Below are 18,365 nucleotides of genomic sequence, written 5' to 3'. Positions count from 1 at the left end.
CTCCATCAAGACCCAGCCCTCACTGGGCTCTGGAACCGCTGTATCAATCTAGACCAGGAAAGAGGCGGTGGGAGAAAGATAAAGACTAAACACCCACACCTGGACAAGGACAGCCCTGAAGGCTCAGCTGCTCAGTGGAGAAAGCAGCAAACTCCTACAGGCAGCCCGCACGTCTCTCTGTGATAATCTGCTTGCGGGTCCAGTCTGCTGGTGACCCTAACGCTCACCACCGAGTCCTAATTGAACCACCATCCCCTTCCTGCATTGGAAGTAATGTGTGTTAGGAAAATCAATCCATTTGTAGGGGGAGAAACCAGACTGGTTTCCTGCTACTGCTCATATTTTCACTAAAACCCCATTTTACTGGAACCAACATTGAAAAAAACCAGCACATTTTATTCAAAACAAGGCAATATTGGTATTGACAGAGCTGCAGCGATAATGAGGACGATCAATTTTCCCTCCTCCATTACGGGGTATTGAGCAATTTTGGAGTAAACTTGTGGCATCATTAGACAACATCAGCATTTCTGTTTTTCCCTTTTGAAAACTTTTTATTTCTTGCATATTTAGATTTTCAGTATTCCTGCTCTGGTGGGGAAAAAAAAAAAGCAAAAACAACAACAAAAAAGCCAAAAGTCCCCAAAGCAATAAGTGAAGTGCTGGTAATAAAAATTGGAGATTGTAGACATTTGTTTTTAATTCTTATTAATAATACATTGTGTTATTTTTGCATCTTGCTTCATGCAGACTGTCTCCCCAACTCTCACCCCAAGTTAAAAGACTGCAGTTACCAAATAATCAAGTTCTTGGAGAGGGAGAGTTCTAGGCAAGAGGATGGAAGCAGCTCTTCTATTTCGAGCAGAGGAGAAGGAAAGCAGAGGTTCAGGCTCCATGGATGCAGGAAGGGATGTTCAGAGCATCAGAAGGAAGATCTGGGGAAGGGAGTCGAGGAAGTTGGGTCGATTTCCACATGGAAGCGTGTCTTAAAGGAAAAGTCGTGGAATCATTCAGTGTAACTCAGATCCGGCATTTCCTCCTTCCGTTTCTGGCCTCTGTTGGCTTGCGTGTGCCTCTAGCAGTTCACACTGGCTGTGCAGATACCACAGTGACAGAGAAGGGGATTGTCTTCGTCCATCCAGGCTGCTTTAACAAAATGCTGTAGACCAGGGGCTTACAGACAGCAGAACTCACTTCTCACAGTTCTGGAGGGTGGCGAGTCCAGGATCACGGTGCTGGCAGAGTCGGTGCTTGCTGAGGACCCGTTTCCTCACAGTTCTGGAGGGTGGCAAGTCCAGGATTACGGCGCTGGCAGAGTCGGTGCTTGCTGACCCGTTTCCTCACTTACAGTGCTCTTCTCGCTGTATCCTCACTGCGCGCAAGGCAGAAAGGGGTTTCCTGGGGTCTCTTTCCTAAGGCCACTAATCCCCTTCATGACGGCTCTACCCTCAGGGTCTTCCTAGGTGGCGCAGTGGCAAAGAATTCAACTGCCAACGCAGGGGACACAGGAGATGTGAGTTTGATTCCTGGGTCAGGAAGATCTCCCGGAGGAGGAAATGGCAACCCACTCCAGTACTCTTGCATGGGATATCCCATGGACAGAAGAGCCTGGTGGGCTACAGTCCACAGGGTCTTGGACATGACTGAGTATTGCACATACGCAATACTCTCAAAGATCCCTCCTCCAAATGCCGTCACACCAGGCATTAGGTTTCAACATCTGAATTTGAGTGGTGATGGGGGGAGGCATAAAGATTTCATTGCAAGAACCATCTTCTTCGAGTAATGGGATCTCTCCTCGATATCAGTGATGTTGGCGGAGTGATGAAATCCTTCCTGGAAGCACTCCCCTTGAAAACCCATTCTACTGTCGTTTGCGTTTTAAACTAAAAGTAGTCTAAAATTTTAAGTTGAAAATATTACTGGAGATTTTTTAACAATGGGAATTTCACCAGATGCCATCAGTTTGAGGAAAAAGCTGTAGGTGTCATGCTTCTGAAAGGCATGGAAGGGTGGGAGGGTGAGCTGCACGACCCCTTCATTTAAAAAAAATCTAGAAACTGATGGTTAACAGTGTATTTATGTTTCGCCATACATTGTAATCCTTGAAACATGTATACTACAAAACTGTGTTCACAGTCTAAGGAAGAATGCCATCTTATTAAATTCTGTCCCTTGGTGAAACAGACATCCTCTGAACCATCTCTGGGCGGGGTGGCCTTGAATGACTACATGCTCAGGGAGGTGATGATAGAGTAAGGTGATTTTCGATGTTGGGTTCAGAGTCCTAAAGTAAGTGCCTCGTGGTGACTGCTGGCTTTACATTGGTGGACTAGCCTAGACATAACCTACTTCGTCATAGATCCCTTTTCTTGAAACCAGAGACTAGGGCAAAGGTGTGCAGTATGCAAAGCAAGCTACAGCCTTTAGCCGTGTTCCTCAAAGTAGAGTCCAGACAGGGTACCGGTGTATGAGGTTTGTGAAGGGGGGCTCAGGAGAAGGGAGGTGAGGGAAGCAGGGTGATGCAGGAGAAGGACTGAGTGAGGATGAGCCCACAGGGCAGGGGTCTCAAGTGTGAGGGGTCTCAACCACAGAGGCTGAAGGGCATGGCCCCGTGGCTATCGTCTGGGGGTGGTGTATACGTGTGTGTGTACACATGTATGTATACACATGTGTATACACGTGTGTGTACGTGTGTATACATGTATGTATACACGTGTGTCACTTTATGCGTGCGTGCATGTGTATGTACATGTATACACATGTATGCACACACGAAGATACATGTGGGGCTACATAGCAGGGCAGCTACCACCTAGGGGGGCTGACGTCCATGGGAGGGGCAGCTGTGACGGGTACCCTCACCTGCAGAAGGAGGCCCCCATAGCCTCCGCTGCAGGAAACTGCCCTTAAGATCAAACCGATATCCTGGTGATTTCAGACAATCTCATACAAAGTAAAAGAAAAGGAGGACGATCTTCAGAGATTTTCTGAAGGAAATTCCCTTTCAGTGGAGGCTGGGAATGCCTTTTTATGAAGAAAGGAAGATTACAAAAATAATGTAATGTATTTGGTGGAAATGCTGATGAGGCTGACTCTATGCCTCTATCCTGTGGGCTTCAAGGGCATAAAGATGGTAAAGTGAGTTGAAATCTGCCAGGGGGAAGATAAGAGGGCACCTGTCTGTGTGTCCGAATGCACTTAGCCCAGAAAGACAGACAAAGGAAGTGGGTTGGAGGGGAGGCTTCTCCACAGAAGCTGTGACTTCAGGAGCTTGTGTAGGCTGGTGTGGTTTGACCTGAGAAGATGGAGCAGGCTGCGGCTGCTGCAGGATTCCACCTTCTGGGCCAGGCTGCAAACTGAAACACGGGACTATCCAGCGAGAGATGCTGGTGGTTGGAGGGTAAGGTGTGGGACCCCCTAGAGGGCACAGCCGTTGCCCAGCTCCAACTACATCTCAACAGACACACAATGGCAAAGTGGCCTGACCAGGTCTTTCCACTGTTAAGAGAGGCCACATGTCTGGACTTCTGTGTGGAATCTCCAGTATTTTAAATGTTAGCAATTCAGAAATGTCATATGGCTCAACCACTGCATAGCTCAGACTGAAGCAGGCTCTCGCCTGCTGGTTTGCAGTCTGTTTTAAGCTATCTTCCTATTTGGCAGCTTGTGTGAGGAGGGTACCTCTGAGAGCGCCCAAGACAGACTGCGGTCATTGAGAATAGGCTGTGGGGTGCTCAGTCTCCTCACCTTACCACCAGCTCAAGCCCTAGCCAGGAGCTGACCAAAGTGGCCCCAAAACATGCAGACCTCAAGGGCTCACCACTTGCTTGCTTTGGTTACTCTAAGCTTTCCAGGGAGATCCAGTGCTCCATGGCCAGTCACATCCAGTCCATGGTGAAGTCGGAGAAGAACCGTCAGGTCATGTGCGAGGCGGGGATGCTCAGGACCCTCATGACTTCTTGCCACAAGGCCCTGACCACCAGCAGCAGCCCCTTGCACTCGGGCCTCATCAGGATTTTTGAAAAGCTTGCTTCCCAGGCCATCGAACCAGACGTGTTAAGGTACCGTGTGCTGCACGTTAAATCTTGCTGAGCCCCTGGTAGCCGAGCTTGTGCACAGTGGACAGTAAGAGTATCCCCGTGCTCCTCCTGCCTTCCCAGCATTGGCCACTGCAAGCCCAGGTTGAAGTCTTGGGTCTTCGGGCAATGTGCAGCCCACAGAGTGGACATAGTTCCTCTCATGGAGCTGATGGTCTGGTTCAGTTCAGTTCAGTTCAGTCGCTCAGTTGTGTCCGACTCTTTGCGACTCCATGAATCACAGCACGCCAGGCCTCCCTGTCCATCACCTACTCCCGGAGTCCACCCAAACCCATGTCCATCGAGTCGGTGATGCCATCCAACCCTCTCATCCTCTGTCGTCCCCTTCTCCTCCTGCCCCCAATCTTTCCCAGCATCAGGATCTTTTCAAATGAGTCAGCTCTTCACATCAGGTGGCCGAAGTATTGGAGTTTCAGCTTCAACATCAGTCCTTCCAATGGACAGCCAGGACTGATGGTCTGGGGGGTGAAGCAGTAAGCCATGGGTCCTGCAGAGAATTGAAAGTGTTGGAGGGGATGCTAGTGCAGTGTGAGAGCTCTGTGGAGCTGTGAGGACCACAGCTGGGAGATTGGGTGTAAAGAGGGGGCTTCAAGGGAACCGTGGTGGTTGAGGTCTACAGCCTGTGCAGATGGTCACCAGACCAGGAGAGGAGGGAACCAGGCATGTGAAGACACCCTGCTGAAAGGGGTGGTGGGGGGCTGTGGTGGGGGGAGCTATGAAGGCTTGGCGGCCAAAAGAGAGACTAGACCACAGGGAGCCTGGCTGGCATGAGGGGCAGTGACTGGGACACGTGACAAGGACGGGGACAGAGGCAGCGCCACTGTGTCCTGTGGGCCCTCCCACTGGTAGCCCCTCCACGAAGCCACGTGTTTCCTGGAGAGTCACAGTAGCGAGGGAAGATACACAAGGAGGGGCAGACACCGAAGACAAAGAAAGCAGAGGAAAGAAAGGCAGGAGGGAGCCAAGCGTCTCCTACGTACCTGTGGCCCTAGAGGGTGTGGATATAGGGAGGGTGGTGCTCAGGACCGCAAGCTGCTGGGCCCCAGGAGGCATATAGGACCAAGTGCAGGGGGGTCAAAGGCAGCCCCTCCAGCAGGTAGGGGACCCAGGGGCCAGGCCAGTCTCTTCCGCCTGTTCGTGGGGCTGTCAGCCAAGGCCACTGTCCCTAGTTCAGCTGATCGGTCAAGTCCATTAGAAACTTAGAAACAACGTATGGCAAAGTTATTTCCCAACAAAATCCTTTTCCTTTCCAGGTCCAGTTTGGGGCTTCTAGCTGGTCACTGGTTAAGTCAAAAGCACCTAAATTCACCAGCTCTCTGGTCCGAATGCCAGGTCAGGGACACCCTGGTTCTGTACGGCCTGAGGAAAAGGATTCCAGGCTGAGAGTGGAAGGCATGGTGGGGGAACCAGCATGCTCTGGGATCTAGGGCAAGTGTTCAGATGGAACTGGAGGAGGCTTTTGGCTGAAAATGTCATCATTTGGCTCTTGTTTGTTATGATATTCAGACAGTTTCTAGGCCTTGGAATTGCTTCACCTCCATCGGCTGCAACGAAAAAACTCAGTTCATCTCATGCGTGTGGAGGGGACTCTGGATGCCCAGGTGAGGACAGAGAATAGGGGCTGGATAATGGGATTTAAAAGAGAACATGCATTTCCTGTAAGGAAGTCTTTATGGAATATGGGAAGCAGAGAGATTTAAAAATGGTTTTGCCTGCTGCTCGATGGAGCAAATGAGGACGAGCAGAAAGATCAGATCCGTGGTCCCCAGATAAAGACCAGATCTGGAAGGAGGAAGACTCCTAGCCCCATTATAAGATGGTGATGGTGAGCATGTACTTGGCCCCTTTCTATGCCTGGAGCACAGCAACCCTCACGTCACAGCATATGCAGGGGTACCCAGCACTGCCCCTGGACAGAAGAACAGTGTCAGCTTCACACAGCTCACAGTTCAGCAAGGAGTTAGGGGGTCTGGAGGACAAAGCATTGGCCTGGTACTTGGCAAGATGCTGGTCCAGGGAACCAGCTTGGAGAAAAGAAAGCCATGGACTGCATAGGATGTTACGGGTAGGAGGCCCAGTTGAAAAGCAAGGATGGAGAGTCAGGAGTGGGCCAGGAGCTGGAGGTGGAAAACAGACCTTTTGAGGAGACAGGCTGTTGTGGAAAAGAGTTGGAGGTCAGAGAGCCAGGACGAAGCCCCAGTGAGGGACAGGTCATGGGGCAAGCCAACGACAGCAGCAGAAATGTGTAGTAGAAAGGAGTGGCAGCAATGATAGAATTAAAGGGAGAAGTTTCCGGGAGGAGCAGGTTGTCACCTTTGATTCAGTGTTATCAGCATCAGCAGAGGTCCCAGGCAAGAGGGTGAGTGGGAGGGCCCAGGAGGCCACCCTTGGGGCTGGGAATGCCTGGTACTCTGCAGAGCCCTCCTTGGGGACTGTGGCAGAAGAGAAGTGGAAGTGCTTTGAGCAAAGACACAGCTCTTCTGCTTGCGGCTCTAGGGTCACAGGCAGCGATGCCAGTGCCTGCTGAGGGTTCTGCAGTGGACCCCAGGGATGCCGGCCCTCACCCAGCAAGCACACAGGCCCTCAAGCCCATGGGGCTGTCCCAGACCTCGACCACCACCCTTCAGACAGCACTGAGCCTCATCTCCATGACCTCCCCCCGCAACTTGCAGCCTCAGAGGGCGGCCCTGGCTCCATCCTTCGTGGAATTCGACATGTCCGTGGAAGGTTACGGGTATGACTGGCTTTCATACACTTGAAATACACTTCACTAATTTCCCAGTGCCTTGGGTGAATTATAATATTGATTACAAAACTGTAGTTTCTATCAGGTCTCACAGTCAGCTGTGGAAAATATCTGGGTCACAGATACCCCATCTTCAAGGGCAGCATCCCTAGCCATCTAAGGCCAGGACTGCCTCCTTCTCCTGATTGTCTGCATTCTAGGCTGCCCTCCCCTCCAGCCTCCAACCAAATTCCTTTCTTAGGGCCATGGTGCCAGCATCCATCACTTTGTGTCCTGGGGGCCCCACGATCTAGGAGAGAGTGTGGCCCCTGAAGCCGGGCAGAGGGGCAGATGTCACATCAGAGGTTGGCTTGTGGTTCAATGATCTGAGACACTTTCCTATTCCAGCTGTTTGTTTGTTCCGACTCTGGCTACGGTGATGGGAACCAGCACCGAGTACTCAGTCTCTGGAGGGATTGGGACAGGTATGTGTTTCCCTGGGGGTTTAGCTTGCTGAGGTCCCCTCCCCCTGACCTGGGAGTAAGTCCTTGGGGAGTCTCGATTTCAGATTTCCTTTTGGCATTTCCAGAAAGCATGAGTCTTCCTCTTGGTCCCACATGTCTGTAGAGGACTCATCCTTCCCTTTGGTCATTTCTGTCTTGAGCCAGGGGTGTCCTATTCACTGTGCATCCCAAGGGCCCATCCCACAGCTCTGCACATATTGGGGTTCAGTGAACACTGATGGGCTTGACGGCTGACTCGGAAGCTGAGCCTGGGTTTGATGCCCTTTGTCCCTGACTGACAGAGGCCAACATGAACACCTCGCCCCACCTGATGACTCTAGAGAGGAGTGTGAGCTCTGTGCCGATGGCCACTCAGGAGCAAGCCTGCCCTTGCCTCATGTGGATCAGCTGGGCCTTGGCATGCTTTGTACAGAGCTGCTCTCAGCTGAAGACCAGGCACCCCCTGTCAGGAGAGCCAGGGTCTGGGCTTCTGTGGGAGGGTGGATGCTGAGGAGCTGTGGCATTTACAGCTCATCAGTGCAGAGCTCCAAGCCTGATTCTGCCCATTCAGTGAGGACAGTGGACCCCACCTGTGTTGCCAGCCTGGGTATCCCCAGAGTGAGCGCTCCCCAGGCAAGGTTTGGCCTGGCTAGTCCAGCTTCCTCTGCCCCACATAGCACACAGGCCAGCTTTAGACCAGCTGACCAGCGGGCCACGTGGTGGTGGATCTCAGGCACGTGCTCCCGCTCTGCTCCCTTGGCAATGCAGCGTAATAGGTGGGTCAGAAATGGAGAGAGGCTCTGAAGATCTAGGCTCAAGTCCTGGAGGGAACAGGACTTATTCCTGCGAGTATGATTAAGGAAGGAGACAATAGCGTGCTGCGTGGGCCCCTGTGAATTGGGTGTGGGTCAGGCAGGGCCCAGTACTGGCACACCACAGGGCCACCCTGGGCGAGTCAGAGCCACAGTGAGTCTAGACGCTTGCACAGCAGGACGGAGCCTCAGGCGTGCTTGTGTTCTGGCCCCAGGTGCTGCCAGGTCCTTCCCTCCGCCCGGGGGCCTGAGCTTCTCCTGCTGGTTCCTGGTCGGCAGGCACAGCGCAGCCGCGGAGGGCCACCCATTGCGCTTCCTGACCCTGGTGCGCCACCTGGCCAGGACCGAGCAGCCCTTCGTCTGCTTCTCTGTCAGCCTCTGCCCAGAAGACCTCTCCCTGGTTGTGTCTACAGAAGAGAAAGAGTTTCAGCCCCTGGGTAAGATTTCACCCACACTTGGGGCATGTGGGACTGAGTCAGCAGCTCTTGACCCAAGAGCCTGGGCTGCCTGCCTGCCCTCAGCTGTCTAGGTAGGTGGCTGATTCTGATTCTGCCGCCTAGAGCTCAGCCTGGATCTCCAAGCTCACCTGCCTGCAGTGCCCCAAAGTGGACTGTGATGGCCAAGCCCAGGGTGTTATGGCCATGCCTGTTTTTTCTGCCCTGTTTCATAGTGAGACATGGACTTTGGAAGGCCCAGGATTTGGCCTGGTGTCCTTCACACACAGTCCAGCCGCCTAAGCTCCTTCCCTTCTGGGACTTTGCCAGCCCGTGTGTGTCCCTCTGGAGGCAGTCTAGTGATGGGTAGACCCTGCAGCCTGACTCCTGGGTTTGAATTCCAGCTATGTAACCTTAGGCAAGTTGCCTTCCTTGCCTCGCTGTGCCTCAGGATGGTAACCTGGGAATCGTGATAGCACCTGCCTCAGTGTCTGGCCCAAAGCAAGGGCTCCAGCAGTAAAAGCTCCTGCTGCTGTTAGGATTCTCTGGGAGGCTCAGCGCTCACTCCGCTGGCACTGGGGCCCCTGGGGCTGGGCTGATGCTCCCTGACGCTGCAGCTGAGTCTGGTTCTTGTGTTCTCGTCCAGATGTCATGGAACTCGAGGATGACCCTGAGCCTTCTGCAGGACGCCAGCTTCGGGTCAGGTGTGGCCAGCTGCTGGCTTGTGGTCAGTGGCACCACCTGGCTGTGGTCATCACCAAGGAAATGAAAAGGAATTGTACAGTCTTCACCTACCTGGATGGACAGGTCATCGGCTCAGCCAAGGTGAGATGTTTCCCCCAAGCTGTGCTTGCCCCATGGCCATGCCGCCTAGTCACAGAGGTAACCAGAAGGAATCATCAAGAGCATTAAAAAAAAAGGTCTTGCAAAATGTAAAGTTAACTTTTGACTTCAATTGTTAACGATTCTTCTTACCTCGCACTTTCCTTTCTTCCTCCCCACATTAAATATTTATTGAATACCTAATGTATGTTAAGTATTGTTTTAGGTGTTAGGAACTGTCCATGCCCACCAGTCAAATACTTCTAGGAGCATGCATATAGTACAAAACAAGAGGTACATTTATGAAGCTTGCTGTAGCAAGAGCCTTCTTTTCCTCCTTACCATGGAGTAATAAGGCGTTAGGAGGAACTGACAGGATTTGGGCTCACTTTAGGTGATTTTGGGGAGGGTTCAAAAAAGCGGAGGTGTCAGTTCTGAATGGGGTGCTGTCGAGAGACAATTTGGTATCTGTATATGTTCGAAGCTTTTAATCAGGAAGCAGAAGGAAAGGGAAAGGGCTTAAACTGTCACTGGAGAAAAGCAGTGGTCACTCACGTTAGCCAGGATGAAAAGTGTGGTTACATTCGTGGTCACCCAAAGTCTTTTTTTTTTAATCTCTTTAGTTAATTACAGAGTGGGCTGGTTTTGGTCCTCTTTCACAGAGTATATTGGTATCCAGTCTTGTTTCATAGAATAGATTGTATTCTGTGAAGCAGAACATGTATTGTGAGGCTAAGAGCCTTGTCCTGTTGATATCTGGAACTTGCTTTCACCTAGCACAGGGCTGGCATACAGAAAGCGTGCAACATACACTTGATGAATCATATTGAATTTATAGTTACAAGGCTGATGTGTCGTTTAGTGAATTGGCACATAGATGAACATCCAACCTCAGGGGCCTGCTGAACCGGAGTGAGTCAGCATGGAGGTTGGAAGGTATGTGATGCCATGGGAATATGTCGAAATATGCAAAATATGGCATGGAGAATGGCCAAGGGCCAAGACTGACAGAGATGATTTTCCAGCAAGTGAAATTCAAATGGGATAAACACAAGGTCTGTGTCTAAATGCAGGGGTCTGTTGAGCAAGAAAAAAGATGGACTTAGGCTGCAGATGAAACAGCTGTTCTCAAATGTTAGAACCTTATTTGCAACTTGTATATCCTCTTTAGTGATGTCTGTGTATATGTTTGGAGAAGGCAGTGGCACCCCACTCCAGTACTTCTGCCTGGAAAATCCCATGGACGGAGGAGCCTGGTAGGCTGCAGTCCATGGGGTTGCTAAGAGTCGGACACAACTGAGCGACCTCACTTTGACTTTTCACTTTGATGCATTGGAGAAGGAAATGGCAACCTGCTCCAGTGCTCTTGCCTGGAGAATCCCAGGGACGGGGGAGCCTGGTGGGCTGCTGTCTATGGGGTCGCACAGAATCAGACACGACTGAAGAGACTTAGCAGCAGCAGCAGTGTATATGTTTCACTCACTTCTAATTGGATTGTTTACTGTTTTACTATTGACTTTTAAGAGTTTTATCTAAATATTTTAGATAATGGTCCTTTGCTGGATATGTAATTTTATAAATAATTTTTCCTAATCTATAGCTTTCTTTCATCCTCTTTCACATGGGATTTTGCAGAACAAGAAAGTATTTATTTTTCTTGTGAGCAATTGTAGTTTCTGCATGTTCTTTGTTAGTCTATAGAATGCAATTTATTTTTATGTGTTGATCATATATCCTGTGACTTTGATGAATTCACTTATTAGTTTGTTTTTTTGTGGATTCCTTGGAAATTTCTACATGGACGTGCCATTTGCAAATAGGGACAGTTTATTTCTTCCTTTCTAGTCTGTAGCTATATTTAGTATGTAAAACTTAATTAATGTGCCAACATTGGACTTTAAAGTTCTTTGTGAAATGACTGGAAAAAGAGATGAACCTTTCAGTGACACTTTATATTTTTTATCACACTTATTTCCAAAGGCACAATGTCAGGTTTTTACTCCCACATGGCTTCCCAGGAGGTGCTGGTGATAAAGAACCTGTCTGCTATTGCAGGAGACGCAGGAGACTCAGGTTCAATCCTTGGGTTGGGAAGATCCCCTGGAGGAGGAAATAGCAACCCACTCCACTATTCTTGCCTGGGAAATCCCGTGGACAGAGGAGCTTGGTGGGCTACAGTCCTTGGGGTCATAAAAGAGTTGGACACAACTGAGAGTGCATACACACAGAATTTTTTTTATAAACTGCTTTATGCGGTGTTTCTCAGCTTTGAGAGTTATCTTTGTAATGTTTCTGAATAAAGGTTTTACTTTGAGAGATGAATAAGGTATATCATTTTGGGGTTTATGTATTTATTTGATTAATTCTGAGATTAAATACATCCCATCTACCCCTCTCCCCCACCTTTTTGTTTGAACAGATGTTGTACATTCAGGCCTTGCCAGGACCATTCCTTTCGATGGATCCATCCTCGTTTGTGGATGTTTATGGATATATTGCTACCCCTCGAGTTTGGAAACAAAAGTCATTACTAATATGGCGTCTGGGCCCCACGTACTTCTTTGAAGAAGCCATCTCAATGGAAACTCTGGAAGTTATCAACAAACTTGGCCCAAGATACTGTGGTAACTTCCAGGCTGTGCATGTCCAAGGTATGGGGTGTTTTGATTTATGATGACTTTGCTCATTCTAATTTTTAAATAGACATCTGGTTATTTATAGCTTATTTATAAGGAAAAAACTCATCACAGGCCAGTCATTAGGGAGGTCCTCTGTAATTGGATTATTATATATTTACAAGCCAATAGAAAATGTCACAGAAAAGGAAATGACAATCTCCTGTAGGTTTCAATTCCAGAGTACGTAATAGAGAAAAGTGGGTAGGTAATATCATCAGCAAAGAAAGAGGGAAGAGAATGAGATAAATAAGTTACATTCCTTTTAATGAAGAAGCTTTTTAACTAAAGTATACTGTTGTCTTCAATTATTAAACAGGCAGACAAAACATCCGCGTTTTCATTATTGATTGTTGGCTGTTCAAGCAGGGAGTATGGCTGTCTGTGCTCTGCCAAGTCGAGGGGGTCAGCTCTCATCTGGGAAGAATAATAAATGAATCTGTGTACTGACGCCTTCTTGCATGGTGAAGGGTGACTGAGCACTGTGGAGCATTTTTGTCTTGAGGCCTCGTGTGTTCTTTGAACTTCATTTCCTCTAGCAATGAGCACTGGCAAGAACAATGTGAGGAGGCCAGGTCTAGAGCCCAAGTTTCATCAACTCTTCGTTTACGCCATGCTTCTCACTAGCACATATAGCTCTCCTTGAGTGAGCACCTGTGTGCTGAAACCAGAGGAGGGGTTTACCCCAAATATGCAGCTCACTGAAAACCACAGGGCTTTCAGCCCAGCACTTTGGTTTTGGGGGTGAGGTTACACTCACAATAGATGTCTCAAGACTTAGTAATTTCGTACCTGGAGTGCTTCTATTTTATAGTAAGGTTAATATTGTGAGAGTTCTCTACAGTTTTCTGTGTGTCAGAAATGACAGGCGGGGACAAAACATATAACATATGACATACAATGCAATAGCATATAATAGCTACGAACGTTGCTCAGCGATGACTTTGCCATGTGGCAGTAGATGCTCACTCTTCTGAGGGTTAATTTCCTACTCAGTAAAGTGAGAGTAGAAATAACTGAAGATGTGTTGTTGTAGGAGAGGATCCTGGTGTGGAAGCAACGCCCCTGGTTGCAGAGGAAAAGGTTTCCTTCGGCCTTCACATAGCCAGCTCCTCCGTTACCAGCGTTGCAGACATTAGAAGCACGTACAATGAGGTGGACAGCCGCCTGATTGCCAAAGAGGTACACCTTCTAACGTCTCTTGCTGCTCCTTTTTGGAATAAAGATCTCATGGCTTGCTGCAGCTTTCAGTGACTGAATGAACACCAATTCACATTTGTGTGTGTGTGTTGACAGACACACTTCATTTGTGAAAATATTCTATGACTCCTGCCCATTCACACTCCTCAAGACCAAATCTCTTCTTTCAGAGAAGAAAGTAGGTACTCTTCATTCTCTTCAGTAGAGCGAGAACAAATGGAATATTTAAACAACATTTGTGACATGGGGAACACAATTAAACTTCCTTTTCCTGGGTGCTACTAACCCCTAAGATGGTAAGGTAGCCTTTGAGCCATTGTGTTTAAGCAAAAATTTGCAAAGCAGAAAGCAGACAAGTTAGTTAGGTAAAGAGGCCATTAGATTTCCTATTTCCTAATCCCCTGCATAAAGCGCTCTTTTGCTTACTGTTGATGAATTTGGGCTCATTTGCTTATATTCTCACCACCCTCACAGACAGAGGGTCCTCTCCCTTTCCTAAGGAGGTGGGATCAGGGGTTAAGTCCTGTTGAGCACTAACACTATGCCTTACCAGCACAGAGTCTTCTGCTAGAAGAGGCCAGGGTCCCGTCTTCTGGCCCTTGAAGACCAGTGATGCCAAGACTTGCGGAGATGGATGACCCTAGACTAGGAAGAAGGCAGCCCTGGGCGTCTCAACACTGTTATGCCTCCAAGTGTCCTCAGGGCCTCCCTACTCTCATCAGCTCCTCGCTGTGAGCGTTTGTTTAATTAGTGACCATGTGGGACGTTGGTGGTACAATTGTATAATGAAAGGTTCTCCCTTCTGACTAAGCCAAAGACTGGGAGGCAGGACAGAACCTGAATTTTGGCTTCAGTCCCTCTGATGCTGGTTCAGTTATTGTTTATTCAATGGCTTACACTACCGGAGTGCCAGGCCTCAGGATGCCTGCCCTCCAGGAGCTCCTGAACATACCGCCTCCTCTCCAGGAAGGTTGCTTAGGACTAACTGTTGCCAATTTCTCTAGATGAACATTTCATCCCGTGACAGTGTCGTGCCTGTGTTCTTGCTAAGAAACTGTGCTGGTCACCTCTCGGGTTCTCTTCGAACCATTGGAGCTGTTGCTGTGGGCCAATTAGGTATGAACTGTTCCTGCTATTTGGGAAGAAGAGCAGGTGGCTGGCATCACCTGTGCAGCCTGGAATTCTGGGGTGGTAGGCAAGACTGAGTGGGCTGAGAAGCTCAGGTGGTGAGAGTAAGAGTTGAGAGTTAACCCCCACCAGAGCATCAGCTTCCCTGCAGAGATCAGATCACTTTGCTGCATCTGACAACTGTTAGTGAACTTGCTACTAACCAAGCTGGCGTCTACGCAAAACGGAGCCTATCTAGTGAGTATAGCGGGGCCTCTGAGCAGAGGCAACTGTGGTGGTGGTTTGGGTGAAAAAAACAACCGGCGACTGTGCCTTGCAATCAGACAAGAGCAGAACAGAGAGCTCGTGCCAGGGGCGAGTGCTGCAGATCTAGAGCCCGGAAAAGAGCCAGAGGCTGTCAGAGCAGCCAGCTCACAGGACGGCTGGCTCATCTGGCAGTCTGGACTAAGACAGAGGGTGGAGGTCTGAAACCCCCTGGGCTGTTTCAGCCTTCTATGACCCCGAGAGGACTCAGCACAGGATCTCTCAGTGACCAAAAACTTCTAAAGCCCCTACTCTTCCTCCCAGCTTGTCCTGTGCACAGGCCCCACAGCTGTAAGTGGGTGATGTCCCTGACAGCTCTTGCATGCTGCCAGAGGAATTTCCACTGGAATGGAGCTGTGGTGTGCTCAGGAATGTCTTGGTCCCACACAGGGGTAAGAGTGTTCCACTCCAGCCCTGCTGCCAGCAGCCTGGACTTCATTGGCGGGCCTGCCATCCTCCTGGGCCTCATTTCCTTAGCAACGGATGACCACAGCATGTACGCGGCTGTGAAAGTCCTGCACTTGGTTCTGACCAGCAACGTCATGTGTGACCGCCTGATGCAGCACATCTGTGGGTACCAGGTAAGTCCACCCTCCCACCCGAGTCTGCAAATGCCGCCCACCACCCAGCAAGAAGCTGTCATCCCTGAGGAACAGGGTGGAGCCTTGCTGGCCCAAGTAGACATTCCTATCAGTATGACTTTTGGAGAAAGCAAACTGAAAGTTCCTTGGTCTCTCAGCATCACCAGAGCAGAGGGCCAGGTGACAACCAGCCAGAGAGGAGCTCTGATCAGGATGGAGATGCTCACCTGTCTGTGGCTGCCAACATCTTTCACTGATGAATTCAAGAATCATCTGCGACCCCCCTACTTTGCATCTAGCATGACAGCTAAGAGCCCAGACCTTGGAACCAGAGTGCTAGGTTGGAATTGAGCCTCTTTCTAGCTTTCTATTTAACTTTTCCTGAGTTACTTATCCTCTCTCTCTTGGTTTCCACATCTGTACAATACAATCTATTGTGTCTCCTGTATCACGAGGTTGCAGTGAGGACTAGATGATTTAATACAGGCGAAGGGCTTAGGATTATGTCTGGCGCAGATGAAACACCCTAGAAATGTTGGCCAACTTTAGTTCTTAACCTTTGTGTCTCAGCTCTCTTCCGTGTAAGATAGGAATAATAGCAGCCCCATCGTGCAGGATCGTGATCAGAGAATTAGTATATGCTGAGCTCTTCGAAGCATGGCTGCTCAGAGTAATTGCTGTGTGTATGTGCACCCTGATTATATGGCTATTTACTGTTCATAATGTCAGATGAGACGTGGACACTGTCCTCCAGGAGTGCCCTGCCTGGCTGAGAGGCAGCCAAGAAAGGAATCGTGGAGGGCAGCGACTAGGGTCAAAGTCTAGACAAAGTCACTGGGGCACAACAGCTGCGGGTTCCTTCTGGGCCCAGTGTGGGCAGGAAAGAGCCTCCTTGTCTCTTTGGAACCTGAGTCAGGGTCTGGAAGAAAGCCACCTGGTGTCACGTCAAGGACTGTGGCCACAGCCGGACCGCAGTCTGTGTCTCCGGCCTCCCCCTCCCCCACCTCATCCGCTTCCAGCACCTTTTCCTGCTTTTCCCTAGTACGCACGCTCACTGGGCATGATGTGTATGGACTTGTTCCTGGTGGCTCAGCAGTAGAGGATCCGCCAGCAATGCAGAAGATGTGGGAAACTCAGGTTCTATCCCTGGATCAGGAAGGTCCCCTGCCTGAGGAAATGGCAACCTGCTCCAGTATTCTTGTCTGAAAAATCCCGTGGACAGAAGAGCCTGGTGGGCTACAGTCCGTGGGATCGCAGAGTCCGACATGACTGAACAGATGAACACGAACACTGTGTACTTGTTGCCGTGTTTATCAGGAACAAAGTGACAGGAAGGAGAAATAGGGGTGAAGCTCGGACAGAGGAGCTACCCCACGGAGCAGGCGGGGCGTGGGTTCCAGAGGGCAGGCGAGTGGAACCCGGCTCGTGGCAGGAAGGAATGCACTGCAGGCATTTGTGGATCTGGTGGTGAGGAGGTGAGCGTGCTCGCGTCTGGGTTCTAAACTCTCAGCTGTGTACTGGGTTGGGTGGTGTGGTGGGAAGTTGTGGAGAGAGGAGGAGAGTTGAGATCATCATCTGTGGGATGGGGAAAGCTAGCTTATAAAAAAGCAGAATTGCGTTGCCAGGCCAGATTGGATACCAATTTGACATCTGACACTATTAATGTAAAGTGAGATCAGTCAACTTGAGTGGTTTTTCTCATGCAGCTTTCAGCCATTCTAATTGTGTCCTGGTGGGGTGGGGTGGGGAATGGTCAGATCTGCCAAAGAAGCGACAGGAATAGTCTGAAAAGAAACTATTTGCTGATCTAAATTGTCTCCGTTTGGGCCGCTATAACAGAATACCATAGACTGGGTGGTTTATTAGCAACAGAAATTAATTTTCTCATAGTTCTGGAGGCAGGTAAGTCCACAATCAGAGTGCCAGCACTGTCAGGTTGAGTGAGAACCCTCCTGGATTGCAGATGGCCAACTTCTCATTGTATCCTCACGTGGCAGAGTAGAGAGAGGAAGAATGCTCTCCTGTGACTCTTTTGAGAGCACTAATCCCATCTGTGAACTTCCTGATGTTCAAGCTGGTTTTAGAAAAGGCAGAGGAACCAGAGATCAAATTGCCAACATCCGCTGGATCATGGAAAAAGCAAGAGAGTTCCAGAAAAACATCTATTTCTGCTTTATTGACTATGCCAAAGCCTTTGACTGTGTGGATCACAATAAACTCTGGAAAATTCTGAAAGAGATAGGAATACCAGACCACCTGATCTGCCTCTTGAGAAATCTGTATGCAGGTCAGGAAGCAACAGTTAGAACTGGACATGGAACAACAGACTGGTTCCAAATAGGAAAAGGAGTACGTCAAGGCTATATATTGTCACCCTACTTATTTAACTTCTATGCAGAGTACATCATGAGAAATGCTGGGCTGGAGGAAGCATAAGCTGGAATCAAGATTGCCGGGAGAAATATCAATAACCTCAGATATGCAGATGACACCAGCTTATGGCAGAAAGTGAAGAGGAACTCAAAAGCCTCTTGATGAAAGTGAAAGAGGAGAGTGGAAAAGTTGGCTTAAAGCTCAACATTCAGAAAACTAAGATCATGGCATCTGGTCCCATCACTTCATGGCAAATAGGTGGGGAAACAGTGGAAACTGTCAGACTTTATTTTTCTGGGCTCCAAAATCGCTGCAGATAGTGATTGCAGCCATGAAATTAAAAGATGCTTACTCCCTGGAAGGAAAGTTATGACCAACCTAGATAGTATATTGAAAAGCAGAGACATTACTTTGCCAACAAAGGTCCATCTAGTCAAGGCTATGGTTTTTCCTGTGGTCATGTATGGATGTGAGAGTTGGACTGTGAAGGAGGCTGAGTGCCGAAGAATTGATGTTTTTGAAGTGTGGTGTTGAAGAAGACTCTTGAGAGTCCCTTGGACTGCAAGGAGATCCAACCAGTCCATTCTGAAGGAGATCAGCCCTGGGATTTCCTTGGAGGGAATGATGCTAAAGCTGAAACTCCAGTACTTTGGCCACCTCATGCGAAGAGTTGACTCATTGGAAAAGACTCTGGTGCTGGGAGGGATTG

The 18,365-nt window shown here is 49.3% G+C and overlaps 1 protein-coding gene across 5 annotated transcripts in view; it reads left to right on the top strand.

Annotated features, from left to right (window-relative positions):
- The window catches only part of WDFY4 (WDFY family member 4), a 249,821-nt gene that overhangs the window by 79,183 nt on the left and 152,273 nt on the right, over positions 1 to 18,365 (top strand). For 3 of the 5 annotated variants that reach the window (XM_086381617.1, XM_086381616.1, XM_086381618.1), the window contains exons 14-23: positions 3,850 to 4,064; positions 5,607 to 5,701; positions 6,597 to 6,834; positions 7,234 to 7,310; positions 8,356 to 8,577; positions 9,221 to 9,399; positions 11,816 to 12,047; positions 13,108 to 13,253; positions 14,276 to 14,387; positions 15,093 to 15,283. In XM_086381617.1, coding sequence (XP_086237743.1) covers positions 3,850 to 4,064; positions 5,607 to 5,701; positions 6,597 to 6,834; positions 7,234 to 7,310; positions 8,356 to 8,577; positions 9,221 to 9,399; positions 11,816 to 12,047; positions 13,108 to 13,253; positions 14,276 to 14,387; positions 15,093 to 15,283 — 1,707 coding nt within the window. Of the gene's footprint in view, positions 1 to 3,849; positions 4,065 to 5,606; positions 5,702 to 6,596; positions 6,835 to 7,233; positions 7,311 to 8,355; positions 8,578 to 9,220; positions 9,400 to 11,815; positions 12,048 to 13,107; positions 13,254 to 14,275; positions 14,388 to 15,092; positions 15,284 to 15,455; positions 16,759 to 18,365 lie in introns of those variants that run through there. The other 2 variants (XM_086381619.1, XM_086381620.1) reach the window with 2 other exon arrangements.

The sequence above is a fragment of the Bos grunniens genome, chromosome 28 (assembly GCF_055505025.1).
Source record: "Bos grunniens cultivar Pamir isolate PY7600 chromosome 28, Bosgru_T2T1.0, whole genome shotgun sequence".
In the NCBI taxonomy this organism is placed as follows: domain Eukaryota; kingdom Metazoa; phylum Chordata; class Mammalia; order Artiodactyla; family Bovidae; genus Bos; species Bos grunniens.
The sequence above is the reverse complement of the archived record's forward strand: the minus strand, read 5'-3'. Positions and strand labels throughout refer to the sequence as shown.